Source organism: Alexandromys fortis, unplaced genomic scaffold, assembly GCF_014885135.2.
Source record: "Alexandromys fortis isolate MF-2015 unplaced genomic scaffold, M_Fortis_MF-2015_v1.1 scaffold_70, whole genome shotgun sequence".
Classification (NCBI taxonomy): Eukaryota; Metazoa; Chordata; class Mammalia; order Rodentia; family Cricetidae; genus Alexandromys; species Alexandromys fortis.
This window is the reverse complement of record NW_026067955.1, coordinates 6,188,174-6,207,586: the sequence shown is the minus strand read 5'-3', so window position 1 is coordinate 6,207,586 and position 19,413 is coordinate 6,188,174. Positions and strand designations below refer to the sequence as shown.

At 44.8% G+C, this 19,413-nt stretch overlaps 1 protein-coding gene across 7 annotated transcripts in view; it reads left to right on the top strand.

Moving 5' to 3' along the window:
* Map2k5 (mitogen-activated protein kinase kinase 5) overlaps nucleotides 1–19,413 on the top strand; it is a 226,115-nt gene that overhangs the window by 170,175 nt on the left and 36,527 nt on the right. For 3 of the 7 annotated variants that reach the window (XM_050151788.1, XM_050151785.1, XM_050151792.1), the window contains 2 exons: nucleotides 401–427; nucleotides 740–772. The exons of 2 other annotated variants lie outside the window; for them this stretch is intronic. In XM_050151788.1, coding sequence (XP_050007745.1) covers nucleotides 401–427; nucleotides 740–772 — 60 coding nt within the window. The remainder of the gene's footprint in view (nucleotides 1–400; nucleotides 428–739; nucleotides 773–19,413) is intronic. 2 more of the 7 variants (XM_050151789.1, XM_050151786.1) reach the window with 1 other exon arrangement.

Sequence of the window (19,413 nt, the reverse complement as noted above, 5' to 3'; positions counted from 1 at the left end):
TTTCAATTTTAAATAAATCGGTTTTTAATTTAAAAAGAGTGAGCTTCATAACATTAGCAATGATTGCAACATTAAGCCCAGTGTTCACAATCTAGCAATATAAAACATTATTTATATCTGAATCGTAAACAGCCTTTTGAAATGGATTATGGTTTTTCTCCCTATTCTAATACAACCTGGAGGGTACTAAAAAGTGTTGTGTGAAATTAACATTCTGCTGACTTTCGCCTATAAATGAGAAGCGAGCTATTAACATTTGTGTATTTTCATTATGTAAATTGTGTTAACACATGCCCACAAATTGCCACCAGCAATGCAATAATTTTCTCTCAGTGATCATAATGTGTCCAAGTGAGTCATTTTGATTATGACATGCTAATTACATATTGCCTTTTTTCAGATTCAGAAAAACCAGGGATCTTTAATGGTAAGCTTTATGAGTTCAGAAAAAAAATTCACTTTTCTTTTTCCTGATGGCTGCTTCCTTTGCATGCTTGAATGCCTTGTTTTAAACTTAGCAAATTGCATTTTGAAGAAAATGCAAACCTTTAACTGCCTGTATTAGATTAGGTACCATTAGAAATAATAGGACGTCCTGAGCATCCATGTTTTTATAAGAGTTTGCTGTTGTTGATTAATCTTGCTATATTTTATTGCATTAATGATTTTTTTCTTTCCACTCCACTGTAAAGATATTGCACACAGGCTAATACTTTTTCCTCTCTTCTCCCCATTGCAGCCTCTCCAGCTTCTGCAGTGCATTGTTGATGAGGTGAGGCATCGTCTTATGTGCTTTCCACTCCTAAAGTCATCCCTAATGGTGTGGAAAGCTTATATTTTGTTTCCTAATGAAGCACAATGCCCAACATCCTCGAAGCAAGTTATGTGGTATGCTCTGAGCTGGGGACACAACTGCCTTGTCCTGAATCCTGCTCTCTCCCCACCCGGGCTGTCCCACAGGCTGGCCCTCGGGGATGTCAGAGGCCCCGAAGACAAAACATGATAATATTAATTGATCCTCTTCCTGGCCAGATGGGGATGGAGCTGGAAATTAAAGTGGTATCACTGCTTCCATAAGAGACATTGAAAGGCATTCCATAGAGAAGGGTCAGAGTTGAGTGAGTAGTGACACAGGCTGGATAAAACACACCTCTCTGCTTTGATCCATCAAAGGAAACCTGGTTAAAATGGGGGAGGAATTTGTTCAAAGCTCTGGTCAATAGTTGAGCTTTAATTACCTCATGAGGCATTTTCTGGAGTACCTGCCCCTAACTTTTTGAGTCTTCTAGTATTCCAGAAAGAAACCTTCTTTCTTCCTAAGTTCTCTTGTTTGAGCATCCTTCCCATGGACATCCTCGGTCCCTCTGCCTCCATGGAGCTCATCCGCCTCACTCAGCTAACTGATTCTACTTCTTTATCTGACTCTCAGCTCCTCTTGATGTCAGCCTTCTTATTGCTCAGCAGGCTCTCAGTTGAGACACAGTAACCTTCTAAGAACCCCTAGCCTCCTAGAAAAGTTTAGTGTTTAACACTTTAATTTTATAATGTTTAGAACATTTGTCAATAGAGAAGAGAGACAATAAGTGGTCCAGATAGGGAAGTTTGAAAGGAAAAAAAAAAACAAACAAACAGTAATTTCATAGCTATTCTTCTCAATTAAACATCTGCATAACCAGTTATGAGATTTGGGAGAAAAAAATAAAGATCCTCCTAGGAAAAGAATAAACACACACACATCACTGCAGCAGTGAGAGGGAGGCTCCCAGATCCTTAATGTCTGCATCCGCCAGTCCACATATCCCCTGCAAGCCATAAACCATGTTGGTGCGAAAATGAAGGCATCATCCTGAAACAAATGGAGACTCCATTATCTCAGATATCAGACAGGCCTCCTGGACCTAATAGCTCATCAATATCTCTGTCATCTTAGTTTCCAAAAGCATCCTGTCCCATCAGAATCCTCCTAATTAAGCCATTTTCCTGAGATCCCCCTCCAGTTTTGCTTGGGGAGGTGCCCAGGGAAACTTGGCCTAGCCAGTCAAATGCGCAGCCTGCACCATTTCCTGGGCTCCACTGCTCTTGGTTTGCCTGGCTCCCAGCATCAAAATTACGTGGGCATCCAGGTACATATCTTCCTCACCAATGATACATGTGTTGCCAGGGAGCTAATTTGAAGATCTTATGGATCAAATAGATGTTTCTATTCCTTATTTAAAGACATGATGGTTGTTATACATTTAAAATATTTTACTTGTTTAATTTGGTAAAATAATGAAACTTGAAAAGATAGCATAACGCTTGCTTTAATTTCATGCCCTTCTCTAAAGCCTGTCTCCCTCAGACAAAAGAAAAACAGAACTTAGTATTCCCGCTTACCCCAAAACCCTGTTAAAATAGCTTCTTTCTAGAAACTTGGGAAGCTGACACTGTCTTCACTAAACCAGGTTGATCTTAAAACTAAGGTGACATTCTACACCAACAGCAGCGAGAGTGAGGCTCTCAGATCTCAAATCAGATAATGTCATTAGGAAGGGACCAGCCAGATGAGCTGCCTTATGCATCAAGGTGTGAGAGAAAGCATGGGTCGTGCTTTGTGTTCACTGTCCCTGTGTGTCAGTTGTCACTGTGTGCTGGGTGTTCCTCGGATAGTGATCCAAAGACTAACTGCGTCAGAATAGCTAAGAAAAGTGCCAGTCTAGGCACATGCCTACATCCCGGCACTCCGGAAGCTGAGCAGTCTGGGCTATTATTGTAGTGAGACCCAGTCTCAAACACAAAAACCAAGCAGAGTCCTGGGCGCAGGTTGTTGGACTTCTTACTGCTCATGCTTCCGATGCACTAGCTCTTGGCTACTGTGCACGCGTGTCCAGTGTAGACAGATTCTGTTCATTTCTGTCCCACAAGGCTGTGAGCTCTCTTCCAAATTCATTTGCTTCTGACTTTCAGAACTTCTGTGAGTGAATATAACCAGTCGGGAATTGATACTTTTACTCCGTGGGTTTGAGGACTTGATGCTAGTGTCTGCTATTTCCTGTTACAGAAAAGTCAGAGACAGTTTGCTGACTAAAATTATGTATTAGTCTTGGAGAGGACCCACGTTCAGTTTAGGTGGCTCATAACTGCCTGTCACTTCAGCTTCAGGGGAGCCCATGCCCCTGGCCTTGGGAACCAGCATTCATGTGCACATCCCCCACACAGACCCCCGGGAATACACATCATTTATACTACCTGCTGAGGGATCGTAATTCAGGCCCGTTCAGAGTCATATCCAACATACCACTAACAAATCCTAGTGTGCCATATTATGTTACTGACTTGAGCTTGACCTTGACAATAGCATAGCAGAGATCAGACAGTGATTAATCAATACCTAGGTGGACAGAAGCGAGTTAGTCTATCGTGACCAGAAGTGAATGTTAGAGCCAGTCTGAGAGTCAAGGATGGACCTGTGGGCAGAGCCAATGTTAGCCATCAGATGAAAAAAAAAACACCAAAACTAAACAGGAGCACAACTATCACAAAGGTAGAACTTGGACCACACATCAGCAACTGGAAGGGTGGCCAAGGCAGACTGAGTACTGAGCTCCCATCAGAAATCTGGGCAATCCAGTCTGCTTCGGGTGGCTTGGGCCCAACTAGCTGAGGCTGTAAATCACAAGAGAACCTCTTAGTACTCCAGGTACCTGACGGCCTCTCATCAGAAATGATGTCTGATGATCTGTACCTGGTGCCCTGAGTACCTGGTACCCTCGGGAATAAAAGGCTCCATTGTCTAGATAATAGAAATCTTAATGCCGCCTCTGCTATCTGTGGGAAATTTGTATTTTTAAAAGAAATATGTATTTTGACAGCCTGCCGACAGTGTAGTGAGTGTCCCTTACCATCTTCCCCAAGACTCCAGCCTGTGTTTGGAATGTGATGCTGAACTCAGCGTGGGTATATCAGTGTCCTCTAGGGCTGGGACAGTCCCGGAGCTGACTGTGTGCTGGCAAAGAATATGATACGTGTTTAGCCTCGACATTCAGTGGTGTTCCCGGGCCTCTCGAAATCAGAGTGCCATGTGCCTCCAGGCTCCACTGTGCCCCTCGATGACGGCTCCTCCGGTGATCTCCCGGGATATTGCCTCTCTTCTCGTGGTCACTGTTCTTGTCCGGGACCTCACTCAGGTGCTGTCCAAGCAGTTCTACATCTATCTTTAGTATTGGCATTACCAGTAGTGATCCTAGCAAAACAAAAATGTATCAAATGAAGTCAGATCCCCAGGCAATACTCATAAAATTCAGCAGCCTTATCTGAAGAGGAAGGCAGAAGCTAAGGCCCCTCTGATATAGTGAAATGGATGGACCTGCATCCAGTTAGCACACAGTCGTCAGTTGCCAGGTACTAGCCTGAGTTACAAACACTCAGGGCAGCCGTAATTTAGAAAGAATGGGCTTCTAGGCAAGGCCACAAGCCTGGACTTCTACCCAAGTCAGTGAGCCAGGGTAGGTCTCCTGGCCAGGGCCAACGCTCACACTTTAATACTAGAGACTCTCCCACCCCCGGTTCCTGGGCTCCCAGCATGGCTGGGACTAAAGGGCTGGCCAGATAGGAGTTGTCACAGGTGAAGATACACCCGATGTCTGCACTGTCATAGCCGAAGCTCTCTCAGGCCAGCTAGTGGAGCTGCCAGTGGATGGAGGGGCTGAGAACTGGGGAGTCTGAAGGGAACCCTGCCCGGAAGTCTGTTGAGCCCACATGGGCCATAGCCTTGGGCAAGACATGTGCACAGAGCAAATAAGAACGGTTCCGGGTAGGGTGACTACTACACAGTCCCGGCTGGGGTGCGTGAGAAGGCACTGCATTTAAACTCAGGCTTAAAGATAAATGGAGTTGCCGAGATTAAAAACAGGAAGAAAACGTAAATGTTGAGCAGAAAGACCTGAAACTACCTTATAAATTATTTTTTGAGATCACAGATGTATTCCAGAATGTTCGTGTTGTCTAAAATATGACAACCAGAAAAATGGGATAGTATTCTAAGCATATACATACATTTCAGGTATATTATAACTAAAAATAAATTCTTGCCTAGCATCTGTGGGTGCTCAAAAGAGCCATTAAACAAATCCCTGATTTATACTTCTGTTTATTCATTTTACGCATAAAAAGTGAATTCATTGAAGTGACATTTTATACCTGCTAAGAAGTAATGGCCATGTGTTGGTCTCTCAGAAGTACGAGTTTGTAAATCTCTCAGTACTTCCTCACAGTCTAGGACTGGGAGTGTGGATAGACAGGTGACCTGGGTTAGGTGCTGAGTGGTTCTGAGAATGCTGACTCTTCTCCCCATTCACATACAAAGAAGGTTCTGGTCTTAGGAGTCTTCTCTATTAAGGCTGCTAAGGAAGGTGATCATGGGAGCAGGGCTTTGATAAAGGACATTGACTATGTTCCAGAAACCTGACAACTGACCAGGGAGCCAAAGAGCCCAGGATGGGTAGGAAGCAGAAGTACTCACAGAAGGGAACCTGAAAAATCACAAATATGTGAAAATAATCCGTTCAGTGCAAAAACCAAAGGGGCCCCTGGAAAACTTCCAGGGCAGCGGCAGAAGCTCAGAGAAGGCAGTGAGCAGGTGCAGAGAGGGCAATCTCAGACCAGTAGGCTCGGGTTCCACCCTGAGAGAGAACAGACTGAACCCAAGTTAGTAGGAAGGAGAAGTAGCAAGGATTATAGCAGAAGTAAATGATACAGAGAAGAAAAACCAACAAAGCCATTGGTTCTTTGGAAGGCCAACAAAATGTCAGGTTTCTGCTAGACTGATAGAGACAGAAGGAGAACTCGCAACTGCTAAAATCAGGAATGCATACCTGGATGTAAGGCTCGCTAAGAGAGTGTTCCATGTGTGTCTCTCCTGAAGCTGCATGGTCTTCAGTCAAGGGTATACAAGCCCTGAGTTAGCACCTCCAGCTAGGCTCTCAGGAGTGTAAGCCTGGGATACCAGGGTTTGGAAGCTTAGGCAGGACGATTGCCACAAGTGTGAGGCATACAACCTGGAATACACCAAAGAGCATGCCTCAAAAATGAATTAATGAATGAATGAGTAGAACAAATACCCTGAAAAACTGAATCACCTATATGAAATACACAAATTCCTAGAAGCCCAAATTGCAGTACAGAGTAGGCCTATAACAAAACAAATTTAAATAAATAAAAACTTGCCATAAAACTCAGCTCAGCATCATTGCTGGGTAAATTTTACCAAGTGTGTAAAGAAGAATTAACAACTCTCCTTCTTAGACTCCCAAAGTGGGAGTGAGAGAACCACTGTTCTCGTTGTTCCTGTGAAGTCAGTACTACTCTGCTTCCTGAGCCCAAAGACTTGACAAGAAGGAAAACTAGGGCCAGCAGGCTGGCTTGGTGGGTAAAGGTGCTTGCTGTTAAGGCTGATAGTGGGTTTAACACTTTGGACCCACACATTGAAAAGTTGCCCCCTGGCCTTACTGTGCGTGTGCTGTGGCACATTTGTGTCCATACATATACACAGATAGATAAATAAATAGAAACACTGCAGACCACTATCCCTTATCTATACCAAAACTTTCATGGAAATGCCAGCAGGATTTTACACCCCAAACTCAGCAATAGTTCGAGGGAATCATATATCAGTCCTAGTTAATTTTGTTGCCAACTAACTTATCAGCATAAGGAGATCCTGTCTCAAAAATAAATAAGCAAATAAATACTCTGAAAACCTTTATTCTACCAAACCGTATAAAATACTCAAGTTTGAGATGGAGAAGGAGCCTCAGTTGAAGAGTTGCCTCCATCACAGTCTGTAGGTATGCCTGTCTGTGGAGCATTTGCTGATTGATGTGGGGGTAGCACTATTCCTAGGATGGTGAGCTATGGAGGAAGTGTAGCTGACTGTGAGCAAGCCAGTAAACAGCCCCCTCCATAGTTTCTGCTTCGAGCTTCGGCCTGGAGTTCCTACCTTAGCTTCGCCAGATGATGACTGGGAATGTAAGCTGAAATAAACCCTTCCTTCCCCAAGGTGCTTTTGGTCAGTGTTTTATCACAGCTGTAAAAATCCAAATGTAAAAATATTAGAACTAAGTGAGGTTTATCCCAGGAATGCAAGGTTGCTCTGATTTGAAAATCAATTATATACCATTTTCATTTAGTAAGGGAAAAAACACATAATTACTTCAATAGACAGAGGTAGGGAACCCTTCAGAAAATCTGACACACCCTTTTACACTAAAGCATTCAGTAAAAAAAGCCACGGAAGAATCCCAGGTAACAGGGGTTCGGCAAGGCACAGGACACAGTGTGAGTGCACAGGCAGCGTTTGTGTTTCTGCTGTCTCCATACACAGAATAAACTATACAAAGCAGAAACCAAACAGGTTAACAAAAGAAACTATAGAATATTGAAAGAAACTGAAACCATAACTAATGAAAAATATATTCTACGTAGTAAAAACTCAGTTTTGTTAAGAAGGTGACATTGGGCTGGGGAGATGGCACAGCAGGTTAACACATTTGTCACCAAGCCTGACCACCTGAGTTTGATCCCTGGGACCCCCATGGTGGAAGAAGAAAACTGAGTCCCCCACAAGTTATCCCCTGACTTCCACATCCAAACCCTGGCAAGAGCACACATATGCACATACACTAAATAAACAGATTAGCTGATTAACTTCAAAACACAAGGTGATACTATCTCAGTTGGTCTGCAAAGGCAGTGTAATTCCTGTCAAAATGCCAGTGGCACATTTTTATCCAGAAATAAATAAGCCAATTCTAAAATTCATATGCCATATACTAAGACTTAAGAGTAGCCAAAATATGGGACTGGAGAGATGGGTCTGTGGTTAAGGGTGTTTGCTGCTCTTACAGAGGACCAGAGTTCAGTTTCCAGAACCCACAACAGGTGATTGACAATCGCATACAGTCCCAGCTTGAGGTGACAAATGTTCTGGCCTATGTGGGCAGTGCCCCACCACAGATGTACACATTCATACTTCAAAATTTAAAAATCTTCAGAGCAGCCAAAATAGTCGGGGAGAAAAACAAAGTTGGTTTATTTCAAAACTTACAGCAAAATTGCAGCAACCAAGGTAGAGTGGCAGTGTCACAAGGCAGGACCTAGAGTAGAGCCGGCAGCCAGGGGCAACAGTGGCAAGACCAACCCATGCCAAAAGCAAAGTCTTTCCGCTACAAAAACTGCTGGTTCTCAATATGCAAGAGAAAGAAGTTCTGCCCTCAAGAGGATCATAAATTTAAAACTATCCTGAACACTTGGGAGGTTTAGGGAACAAAATTTTTAAATATATGTATTTGATAAAGGTCAAGTATCCAGAAATGTAAGATTCCTATAACTCACTAGCAGAGAAAAGACAAACGAACAAGGGTTTGAACAGCATTATATCAAAGTCCTGCAAATGGCCAGTAAGCAGACTCATGCACCCAGGTACCAGCAAATCAGAATTCACGTTGCTCCCAGAATGCCCGTGATTGCTGTGACACCAGTAAGAGCCGGTGTTGGCCAGGCTGGAAAGAGAGAGAAACCCTCCTAAGGAGCTTGTAGGCCTTGAAAGGGACACAGTTACTATGAAATGTTTGTCAGAAGGTGGGACATAGAGTTAATGTGTAACCCAACAATTCACTCCTTAGGTATGACTGCAGAGAAGTACATACATGTGCCACGTAAGAATACATGTATGCACATGCATAAGTTTATTCTCAACAGCCAAAAAGCAGAAACAAAAGTCTATCAGCCGGAAAGGGGAAAATACCGGCAAACAAACATTGGGATAGTGTTCAGCCACAGATGGGAATGCAGAACTGAGAAAGCTGTAGTGTAGATGTGTCTAAAATGAAAGAGACTGCACTTGAGATGCCGCGTGTTGTGTGGAATCTCAGTACACGTAGGGTCTACAGCAGAGGAATCCATGGAGGGTCGAGTAGTGGGGGGGGCGCTGTTACAACTACTTCTTAGGGTGAAGTAAGTGTTTGGGACATGAGTTGCATACTTTAAAACTGAACTTTATTTCAGTGTTCTAAGGCCAAAGGGAAAAGAGAAGCAAGTTTCTCTGTAAGGATGTCTGTGGTCAGCGCCCCCATCCCACCCCCATTTGCAGGCTGAGGCCTTTCGTATGCAGATGGAATGGGCCTTAGTAGAAGGAAAGAGAAGGCAACTCACATTCTGTTTTGTATAAGCATTGCTAGAAAAATTATTTGTTTATTTATCTTTGAAATGACATCTTGCACTTGTCCCCAAGCTGGTCTCGAACTTGTGGGTTCAAGTGAGTCCTGCCTTAGCCTCTCAAGTGCCTGGATTTCAGGTGCGTGCCACTGTGCCCAGCTGTGGGCACATAAACTTTAATTTATGTGAAGGGACATATTTGAAGCCACACTCTGGGTTTGGGAGTGGGTGGTACTTACACTGATTTCTCATTTCAAAGAAAGGAAGCGACAGAAGGTGAGGGACCCATGGTTTTGAATACAGTTCTGTCTTGTGTAATGTCAAAGTTGTGGATTTTCAGCCTTGTTGGGATATTACTTTAAATAGAAAGTGCATTTAGGGGATACAGTGTGACCCCTGAGATAGATAGATAGATAGATAGATAGATAGATGATAGAGATATAGATAGATAGATAGATAGATAGATAGACAGATAGATAGATGATAGAGATATAGATAGATAGATAGATAGATAGATGATAGAGATATAGATAGATAGATAGATAGATAGATAGATAGATAGATAGATGATAGAGGTATAGATAGATGCTGAAGCAGTTGGCCCAACCAAGCTACTGTACACATCATCTCCCATAGCTACTCGCATATGTGGGGGGGGCTGTCCCTGTCTCTGTCAGACCCCTTGAGAGCTCCTCTTAGCCATATGAAGTATAGAATTATTTAATAATAATAACTTGGTAGCCATGCTACTGAATAGGTCTTCAGAATTTATTTAATTTACAACTGTAAATGTGTGCCCATTAATTCATGCCTCCCCTCCTTCCCCCACTGCGCACCCTCGTAACCACTCTTACTGTTTGCTGCTCTGAGTTCCACGTTTTGATTTCATGTAGAGGTCATGTCATACAGTATTTGTCTGCCTCTATCCAGTGCTTCACATGGCGGTGGGTGGCTCTAGGTCAGCCACTCTTGTTACTGTGATAGTTTCTCCTCCTTCCTTCCTTCCTTCCTTCCTTCCTTCCTTCCTTCCTTCCTTCCTTCCTTTCCTCCCTCCCTCCCTCCCTCCCTCCCTCCCTTCCTTCTTTCCTTCCTTTTTTGTTTTCTGTTTTTGTTTTTGAGACAGGGTTTCCCTGCTGTAGCTTTGGAGCCTGTCCTGGAACTAGCTCTTATAGACCAGGCTGGCCTTGAACTCACAGAGATCCGCCTGCCTCTGCCTCCGAGCGCTGGGATTAAAGGTGTGCACCACTACTACCTAGCAAAGTTTCCCTTTCTTAAAGGCCAAATCATATTCTCTCTCTCTCTCTCTCTCTCTCTCTCTCTCTCTCTCTCTCTCTCTTTCTCTATTTCTATCTCTGTGTGTGTGTTGCTTTCTTATTCATTTACTGGGTGACATTAGTTTGTTTCTGTGTCTGGCTGTTGTGGACAGTGCTGAAGGTGGAATGCTGGTCTCTCTTCGAGATAAAGAACTGCCCATCTGGATGTGTACCTAGAAGTGGTGTTGCTGGCTGCTGTGGGTTCCTTCCTGTTCCTCGTTCACTGAAGAACTTCCACTCGTCCACAGTGACTGTGCTTTACATTCCCATGATGTCTGAGAGGTCCCTTTTCTCCATATTCTTAGTAACAGTTATATTCTGATGTTTCAGTTCTAGCCATCCCTGGCAGATTCAAGGTGGTAAGGCACTGTAGCCTCTCTGTGTATCTCAGGCTGTCCTGGAACCCACTGAGTAGTCCAGGCTAACCTCAAAGTCATAATCTCCCTGCCTCTGCCTCCAGAATGATGGGATTATAGCTTGCGCCACCACTGTATTTTTTATTTTTATTTTTTGAAAATCATACTTTTTAAAAACATACAGAAATGGCATTATATATTCCCGTTGGCTCAAGAGTTCATTTTCATGGGTTAGGGATTAGCTCAATGGTAGAATGCATCAAGCATGAGGTACTGGGTTTGGTCCTCAGCAGCAGCAGCAGCAGCAGCAGCACCACCGCCATCACCACCACCACACACACACACACACACATACACACACACACACACACATACACAGAGTTAAGAGTTAGTTTTCATATACCTTTAAATACCACTTTTATGTTACTCAGAAACCCACCCTAGTTTAACAGGACTGTGCAGCTACTCTGAGATGAGCTGTTGGGTGACTTAGCTCTCTGCCCCTCACTCCACAGCATCTGGGTACAAGAGATCCATGGATTATGGTTTTTAAAACCTTGACTATTGGTGCTGGAGAGATGGTTCTGTGGTCAAGGGTGCTAACTGCTCTTGCAGAGGACCCAGCTCAGTTCCCAGCACCCCCATTAGGTGGCTTAAAAACCACCTACAACTCCCTTTTAGGAGATCCAGTGTCCCCTGGTTTATGTGGATACATGGTACACATAAACCCATGCACATACACACATGTACACATGTCATGTGTACACATGTACTCCTGTCAACCCTGGAGACCAAGGTCATCCTCAGCTGCAAAGTGATTTCAAGGCCATTTATCTCCTGGTATGTAAGCTACGTGGGACTCCATCTCTAAAAAGAAAGAACAAGAGAGGCAATTCAGTTTTGTTTGTCATCTATATGATGATTTCAGGTCTTTAAGATTAAATACGGTAGTCTGTGGCTTGGACATAATTCAGTGGTAAAGCCAAAAGCTTGGCTCTTAAATTTCTGCTGTCTTTGGGGCAGGAGGGAGAGGAAAGGGGAAGGAAGAAAACGGGAAACAAAGTCATTCTCTGCAGAATGGATCATTCCTGCTCAGGGTAACTAAGACGGTTCTGGGAAGAATGACCACCCAGAAGTACCCCTCCAGATTCCAAAAGTGCAGGAAGTGGTGTTAGCTGACTGCAGGAGGAGCAGCATCCTGTTGTTTTGTCCTGGGTTCTGAAACAATTAAGGAGGGAAAAGAATGGTGTCCGCCTTCCCTGCCGGCAGCCCGCGAAAGGTCCTTGCACCTCCCACAGCACATGGCCATATGTGTTCCAAAGCAAAGCAGATCCCTGGCCTGAGCCCTCGCTCAGCCTCGCTCAGCCAGGGCAGGCAATGCTTCTGACCGTGTGTCAGCACCCACCCCTCCCTGGCAAATGGGAAACTGTGAGATGAGGTTTATCTCTGCTGTTTGCAGCGCCTGTGGACTGATGGTGGAGGCCTCAGAAACTGGGAGAGCCCATGCACCTGGAGGCCCACAATGGTCCCAGCCTCCAGCCCTGTATTAGCCGGGCCCGTGTCTCGCGGTGATGGAATATATCGCACTGGAAGCCTGAAACCCGATATTCATCCTTTATGTGAGGCAGTCTTTGGAGACCTAGTACCTCCTTTGAGAAGTCCAGTGTGTTTAAATTAATGCAGTTTGGCTGGTTTGAAGATTGCAAATAGGTTAAGGCTAGATTCTGTTAGTAATTACTTTCTTCTATTGACAATAACTGTTTCTTTAGAAATGACATTAACATTCTACAAAAACACAGCAGTAATCCAAAAGTTAATGTTCTGTTCACTTATAATTATATTTAATTCATATTTATGAGTTCATGGGAGGGAGGAATAAGAAAGAAATGAGTTAAAAATGTTACAAGAAAAACAATATAAAAGAAATTTTTATCCTCTGTTAGTCTGAAAGATGTTCAAAGTCACTTAGAGGAAGAAAAAATAATTTTTAAAACACAGTTATGTAAAATCATGTTTTACTAACTAATGCTGAAAATCTGTGTTTTTATGAAATCCCAGGGGCACTGAACAAATTCAGTGGAGATTTTTCTCCACTTTTTTCTTTTCCAATAACCAAAATACTAACATATTTATCACTGTGATTTTGATTGCAGCAAGTCAGATTCGTGAGGGAGGATCCGCATCTTCAGGCCAAACAAAAATACGTAGCTTTGTGTTGTTTCTTTGAATTGTCCACGAAGCCTGATGTATTATTAATGAATTAATTTCGTGGCAGCGGAGGTCTGTGAATAGCATCGTGTGAATGGGCAGTTTCCCGGTGGGGCCACTTTTGGCTGCTGCCATTTAACATGTGTTGCGCTATTGTAAAGTCTTACCCAGCCGTAGGACGACGCTCATTTAATCCACCATGATGGGACCTTCACACCCTGAACCCATGCTGGTTGCCAGGGTCAGTTGCTGTAATGGTTCTGCCTGCTGTTACTTTTCCCTAAACCAGGGGAGATGGCCGTGTGAGAAGTGAAATGTCCTGAAAAGAGACCACAAACTGGTCAGCTTGGTGTTGGCCTCGGTGCCAGGATGGAGGCGCTGTCTTCCCTCCTCCTGGAAATGGAAGCGTCTGGGCCCCCGAGATCCCTGATGTTCTGAGGTCCAGAGTAGCAGATGGCATTATGATTTTCCAAATCCTGGTGAACATTCTAACCGAACTTGTTCATTTCACACTGTGTAGTTTTGTTTTGCTTTGTTTTGTTTTGTTTCATATCTCCTCCTCCCCTCCCCCGTTCCTCTCATATTAACTAATTTTAAACTGATGCAGTATCTCCTTCCGCCAGATTTAAATTCCCTCCCTGTTCATTATTCTATGGATCCAAGTGCAGCCGTTTCACGTGCGATCCCAAGCTTGCGATTGCAGAGGATGGGCTTTTGGGTTTGGTTAAAAATGTGAGCAGATGCCACCCCAGCTCCTTCACCACGAGTCACTGAAGTTCTGGTTTCCCCTTATCCGTAGTCTGCAGGCAGGTGGCAAACGGCAGGAATTATCCCGAACTCGAGTGAGCATTCAGGAGGACACACCGTGTGGCAACACGGACTCCAGGTTTACAGTGACTTCTCAGAGTCTGACTTGATGGTGTTCTGGCTTGTTGGGTTTTCAGGACACGGGTCTTCCAGGTTCTTGTAGTTGAGTGGTGTGTGGATGGATCTGAGGGCTGTGCAAAGAGGGCTTGGTCCTCCATTTCGGAACTTGTTCTTCTCTCCCGGTTTTGCTTCCATAGCTTGTGATGTGGCTTTCATGTAAAGCAGCGTTTAATCAGCTCTTCCCCAGTCAGAACCTGGTGAAATGCCAGCTGCGTATGTTAGCATGATAATGTGGGTCCTGGCTCCAACATGTGTAGCCGGACTTTTCCTGAGGAAAAGAAGCGTGACCTTACCAGCGTATGGAATTCAAACACTATATAGGGACAAGTTAAAAGCACAGGTAGGAGTCGCTGAATAATTACCTGCAGAGCAGCCTAAGCAGGAGACTTCCCACGGGGGGTGAGCTCATTTAATGGTCCCTAAAACTCAATCTCGTGCATGTCAGTGGTCACGCTTGATTATCTACAGCAGTGTTTCTATGACATGCACCGGGAAGCCGCAGAGTGGGGATAGTAGCCGGTTAGACTTTCGTAAATGAAACCCCATCGCTATGAGACAAAGTGTGCTTTTGGAGGCTGTGTCTGAGCTGCAGGCAAGGGACGGGGTGTGTGTGTGGAAGGCGGGTATTCTATTCACACGGGTACCTCTAGCAGCAAGAGACCCAAAATAAAAACAGAAAAGATGCTCACGGGCTTTGGGGAGCCACCTCAGACGTGGTTTAGAGAATGAACCCACTTTTCTAGGTCTCTTTTCAGAGAATTTTCTAAAACACCCAGTCTTTGCTGTGTTTAGGAAGTCTCTGTGTGTGTCTTATTTAAATGACAACAAAATCAATTGACTGACTGATCCGGTTCATTGCGGAAGTGCTGGAAGCTAGTTTCTCTGTTTTCACCATAATCTTGAGGAACTTCTAAAGTGCATGTGGCTGAAAAAATTCTGTGACATCAGTTTCAATTACCTAAGAGGAATTCCTTTAGACCTGTTTGTTTGTGTGGCCTGAGTTTTCATAAGCCATCTGGTGGTGGTGTTCTCTTGGCTAACAGCTGGTTCCCTTGACTGAAGGGTTTATAGGCTGGGTGGGGGTTTCGATAGTGAGAATTCAGGCCTTCGGCCCCTGGTTCCAGGTCCATCTGAGACAAGTTAAATGAAATGCTACTGTCAAGCCAGACCCAGCAGACAGAACTTCACACCAAATGCCCACGCGTGTAATCTGTCACATCTGGCAACCCCAGACATGGGGTGACCCAGGGTGGAAATTGAATCATCCTTCACTCTCTCCACTCAGGCCCGATGTAGAATGGGGTGGGTAGAGGAGGGCTCTGGGCTCCAGCTGAGCCTTCTGGAGCATCTTTGCTGATGTCTTTGCAAGCCTAGGTAATACAGAGCCCCATTCCCGCCCCAGCGCTGGCCTTGGAGCACTCCCAGGATTGGGCACGTTCATCTCAGCATGGAATAAAGAATGCACTTCAGGTCATGAAGTGGCAGACCCTAAATAAACTCTGCATCTAACAGTTTTACCTTGAAGTTGTGCCGATCTGCTGAGGCATGGCTGGTGTGTAGCATGGCAGCCAAGGACACCTGTGCCCCTCTTCCTCCATGTCTCCTCCCTTTCCTGGGAAAGCCATAATAGGAAGAAGTGTATAGATACGAACATGAAGGGCTTTTGAAATATTAAAATGTTCTCATTTCCCATAATCCTCCATAACAGTCTTTTTATATATATATGTATTTGTGAACATGTATGTGTGTATTTATGTAAAGTATATGTGTCCATGTATGTGGATGCACACATCTGTGTAAGCACAGCAACCAGAAGAGGTCACTTAGTGGCCTGGTCATTCTTTACTCTATTCCCTTGTGACAGGGTCACTCACTGAGCCCAGAGGGAGACTGATGGCCAGCAAGCCCCAGTGATCCTCTTGCCCCCGCACCATTACCACACATACATAGGGCTGTGGATGCAGCTACATATGACCACATCGTACTTTATGTGCGGTTTCTTGGGATTTGAACTCAGGACCGCACATTTACACGGCAAGCCCTCTTATCCACTGAACCCATCCACTCAAGATCCCAGTTACTCACTGCACAGGAAGCTTTTGGTTTATAGACCAGCTTTTGTCTATGTACATATTTAACAAAAAAGAGGGGGTCTGATTTTCTTCTCTTTTGCTGTTGGAGGATCTCTGTCTTCCAGGTTGATGTTGATCTTCCTAAGTAGCCAAGGATAGCCTTGAGCTTTAGATCCTCCTGCCACCCCCCTTACAAGTGCTAGGATTTCAGGCGTGTACCACCACACCCAGTTGTTCATGATGCTGTGGATATAACCAGGGCTTAAATATACTAAGCAAATGTTGTACCAGCTGGGTTACATCCCTGGCCCCGGATTTTTGTTTTTAAACCAACTAGGTTTCCTCCCCCAGGAGAGCATAGATTGTCCTGTGGGTTCTGCCAGTCATGGCACAGAGGTGGCTACCATAAGGAATCAACAGTGAGGATCAAAAACCAATTTGGGATCTGACAGCAAAATGCTATTGTGCCTGACCTGAAGCCACGGGAATTACAGATAGCCTTTGACCCAGCACCATGCGTAGAAGTGGGGCGACCTAGGAGAGCTGTGATAATTAGTGTGAGCCACAGGACCTAACACCAGCTCTGTGTGGGCCAAGCCACAGGAGCATCAGACTTGAGTAAAGAGACTCACCCTTAGATGTGGGACACGATTCGGTGTTGGCTTCATGCGATTCTCTGATGTTAACTGCTTACTGACTTGGTGCAGTAGCAACAGTATAGCTCAAAATGGCTTATTTCAAAATTTAGGAAGCAAGCCAACATGGTGACACACGCCTTTGGTTTGAGGCCAGCCTATTCTAAATAATGAGTTCCAGGACAACCAGGGCTCTGTGGAGAGACTCTGTCTCAAAATAAAATAAAATAAAACAGCTTAGAAAGCTTACTCTTTTGTGTATTTGTAAGGAGAGGTGGATACAGGCGCATGTGTGTAAGCTGTATGCATGGGACAGGTGCATCTGTGAGGCCAGAGGTCTATCACTCACCTCCTTACTCCTTTGAGGCAGGGTCTCTCACTGAGCCTGGCGCTCACATTGCAGCTAGGCTGACAGCAGCCAGCCCTGATGATCACCCGCGTCTATTTCCCTTAGTGCTTGGGTTACAGGTATTTGCAGGACCACAGCCATGGGTGCTGGGATCTGAACTCCAGTCCTCATCCTAGTGTACCACAGAGCCATCCATCTCTCCAGCCCTTCGCCCCTTGGGAGACTTTTCTACCTTTTATTTAACATTGGCCTCAGAACTCACAAATAAAGTCAGTGCCCCCACAGTTTTTAGTTATCCCCCTGTCTTCCATAAGTCACTAAATAAAATCTTTATTTGGAAGGATAGCTGTTTCTGTACAAATAGAAATGTTCAGGATACTCATACCGCCGTGTGCTCTCTAGGAGGGAGGGAGGGAGGGAGAGAGGGAGGGAGGGAGGGAGGGAGGGAGGGAGGAGGGAGAGAGGGAGGCAGGCAGTTGAAGAGGAGAGGCTCACATCTGTCAGTCGTCCCCAGTGCTGGGCTCACTGCCTCTAATGTAGTAGGTGCTCGCTCGAGAAAATTATCGTGTGACCGAGAAAATATTGTAATTTCCTGTTTGGGGTGGCACTTCATGTTTATGCCTAGCAGAGTGTGAATGGACCACCACACTGTTGTACAAGTCCATCGTCGTCTCTAATTCTGCGTGAATAGAAAACTGAGGTCCTTAAAAATATTTCCTAAAGAAAGGTCCTTTATCTTTTTTCCAGTTGCGACAAAACAGAAGTCTAAAAATGTGAGCTCCCTAGGAATTTTTTAACAGCCTTTTCCCTTTAGGTATTCTCACTTAATATCACTGGAGACCACATGCAGTTGGAGACGATAGACATACCTACTTCCTCACTTACCGCTCTCATAAACCCAACACAGTATGGCAACCAGGAAGCCAACAAGGGCGCAGATCTGGGCGCTCACTTTTTTCAGATTTTACAATATAACGTGGTTATTGGTGGGGTTGGGAGGAGGGGTGTTAGAGATAAGCATTAATGGCACAGATCTTTTCAAAGATTTGTTTTTATTTTTTTAAATTATACGCATGTGTACATGTCTGCATAGAGATTTGTGCATATGAATGTAAGTGCCTATGGCATACAGAAGAGGAGTCGGGTCTGCTGGAATTGGGGTTACAGTACCGGGAACCAGACCTCTGGAAAAGCATCCCCCACGCTCTTACAGGCAGAGGCATCTTTCCAGTCTCATAGGGATCGTTTTAAAGCCAAGAAAAGTGGTTTTCAAGCAGGACCTCTCTTTTACGATAGTGACCTCTGTTTTAAGCCAGTTGTTTCTAAAGCTTTTTCTCAGTTTCTCTGTGTTCAGAGGGCCCTCCTTCCTGCCACTGTGCTCGTCGGGAGACTTGCTCTGTGTGTGAGCTGGCAGCATCTGTCTGGGTCTGGATGTCTAAACTTCTTCCTTCTTCCACCTCTGTGAGTGTGCAGGTACACACACACACACACACAGAGAGAGAGAGAGAGAGAGAGAGAGAGAGAGAGAGAGAGAGAGAGAGAGAGAGCGCTTTTCTGCTGCTTGCCTTTTTTTTATGCCTGAGTACCTAGCTGACAAGTGCTAATAACAGAATACCCAGGGAGAGGGTCCAGTTGAAGTTGGCACACATTAAACATTCCGGACTTGTCCCTTTGCTCGGAGATTGTGCATAATTAATAATTAAACAGTTTGGGTTGTAATGGGTTGACCCCGCTGAACTGTTCATTACTCACAAGGCAAAGGCATCATTCAAACTTTTTTCCCAGTGTCCTTCGCTGTTCTCTGGTGTGCGGCCTGCCTGTGTTCAGTTGTTTGGCAGAAGGAACTTACCAGATAGTCATGAACCCTCTGAAACTGCAGACTGTCCCCCTGCATGCCCAGAGCTGCTTACGGAAATGCTTCGTGGTGGCTGCTGTCATATAGCAGCTGCCTGCTCTGCGGCAGGATCCAGCTTGTGTTTCTTAGCGGGGTTCTAAAGTTGTTTGGGGATTCAAATCTCAGGTTAAAGCTTTTGGCTAAAGTTGTACCTGCTCATGTGGTCTAGACCTTCGTGCTTAGATGCTTACAGAAAGCTTCTAACTAGGAAAGCCCTGAAGGTGACATCAGTCCCCAGGACCGAAAGGCTTGTATTGCCCATTCCTCCCAGTTTCCACCACCAGCACAGCAGAGGCGGTAGTTTACCCGCTTCTTCAGTCGACGTGCATGTTTTCCAGTCCTTTTCTCCCTCTTGCCTGAGCCCAGTTCACAGGAGGATGTTTTTGATACATGGCATCTCCTTTACTGGAGTCACTGAATCCCTCAGGATGGGTCTCAAATCCTCCAATTCCCCCCTCCCGCCCCAT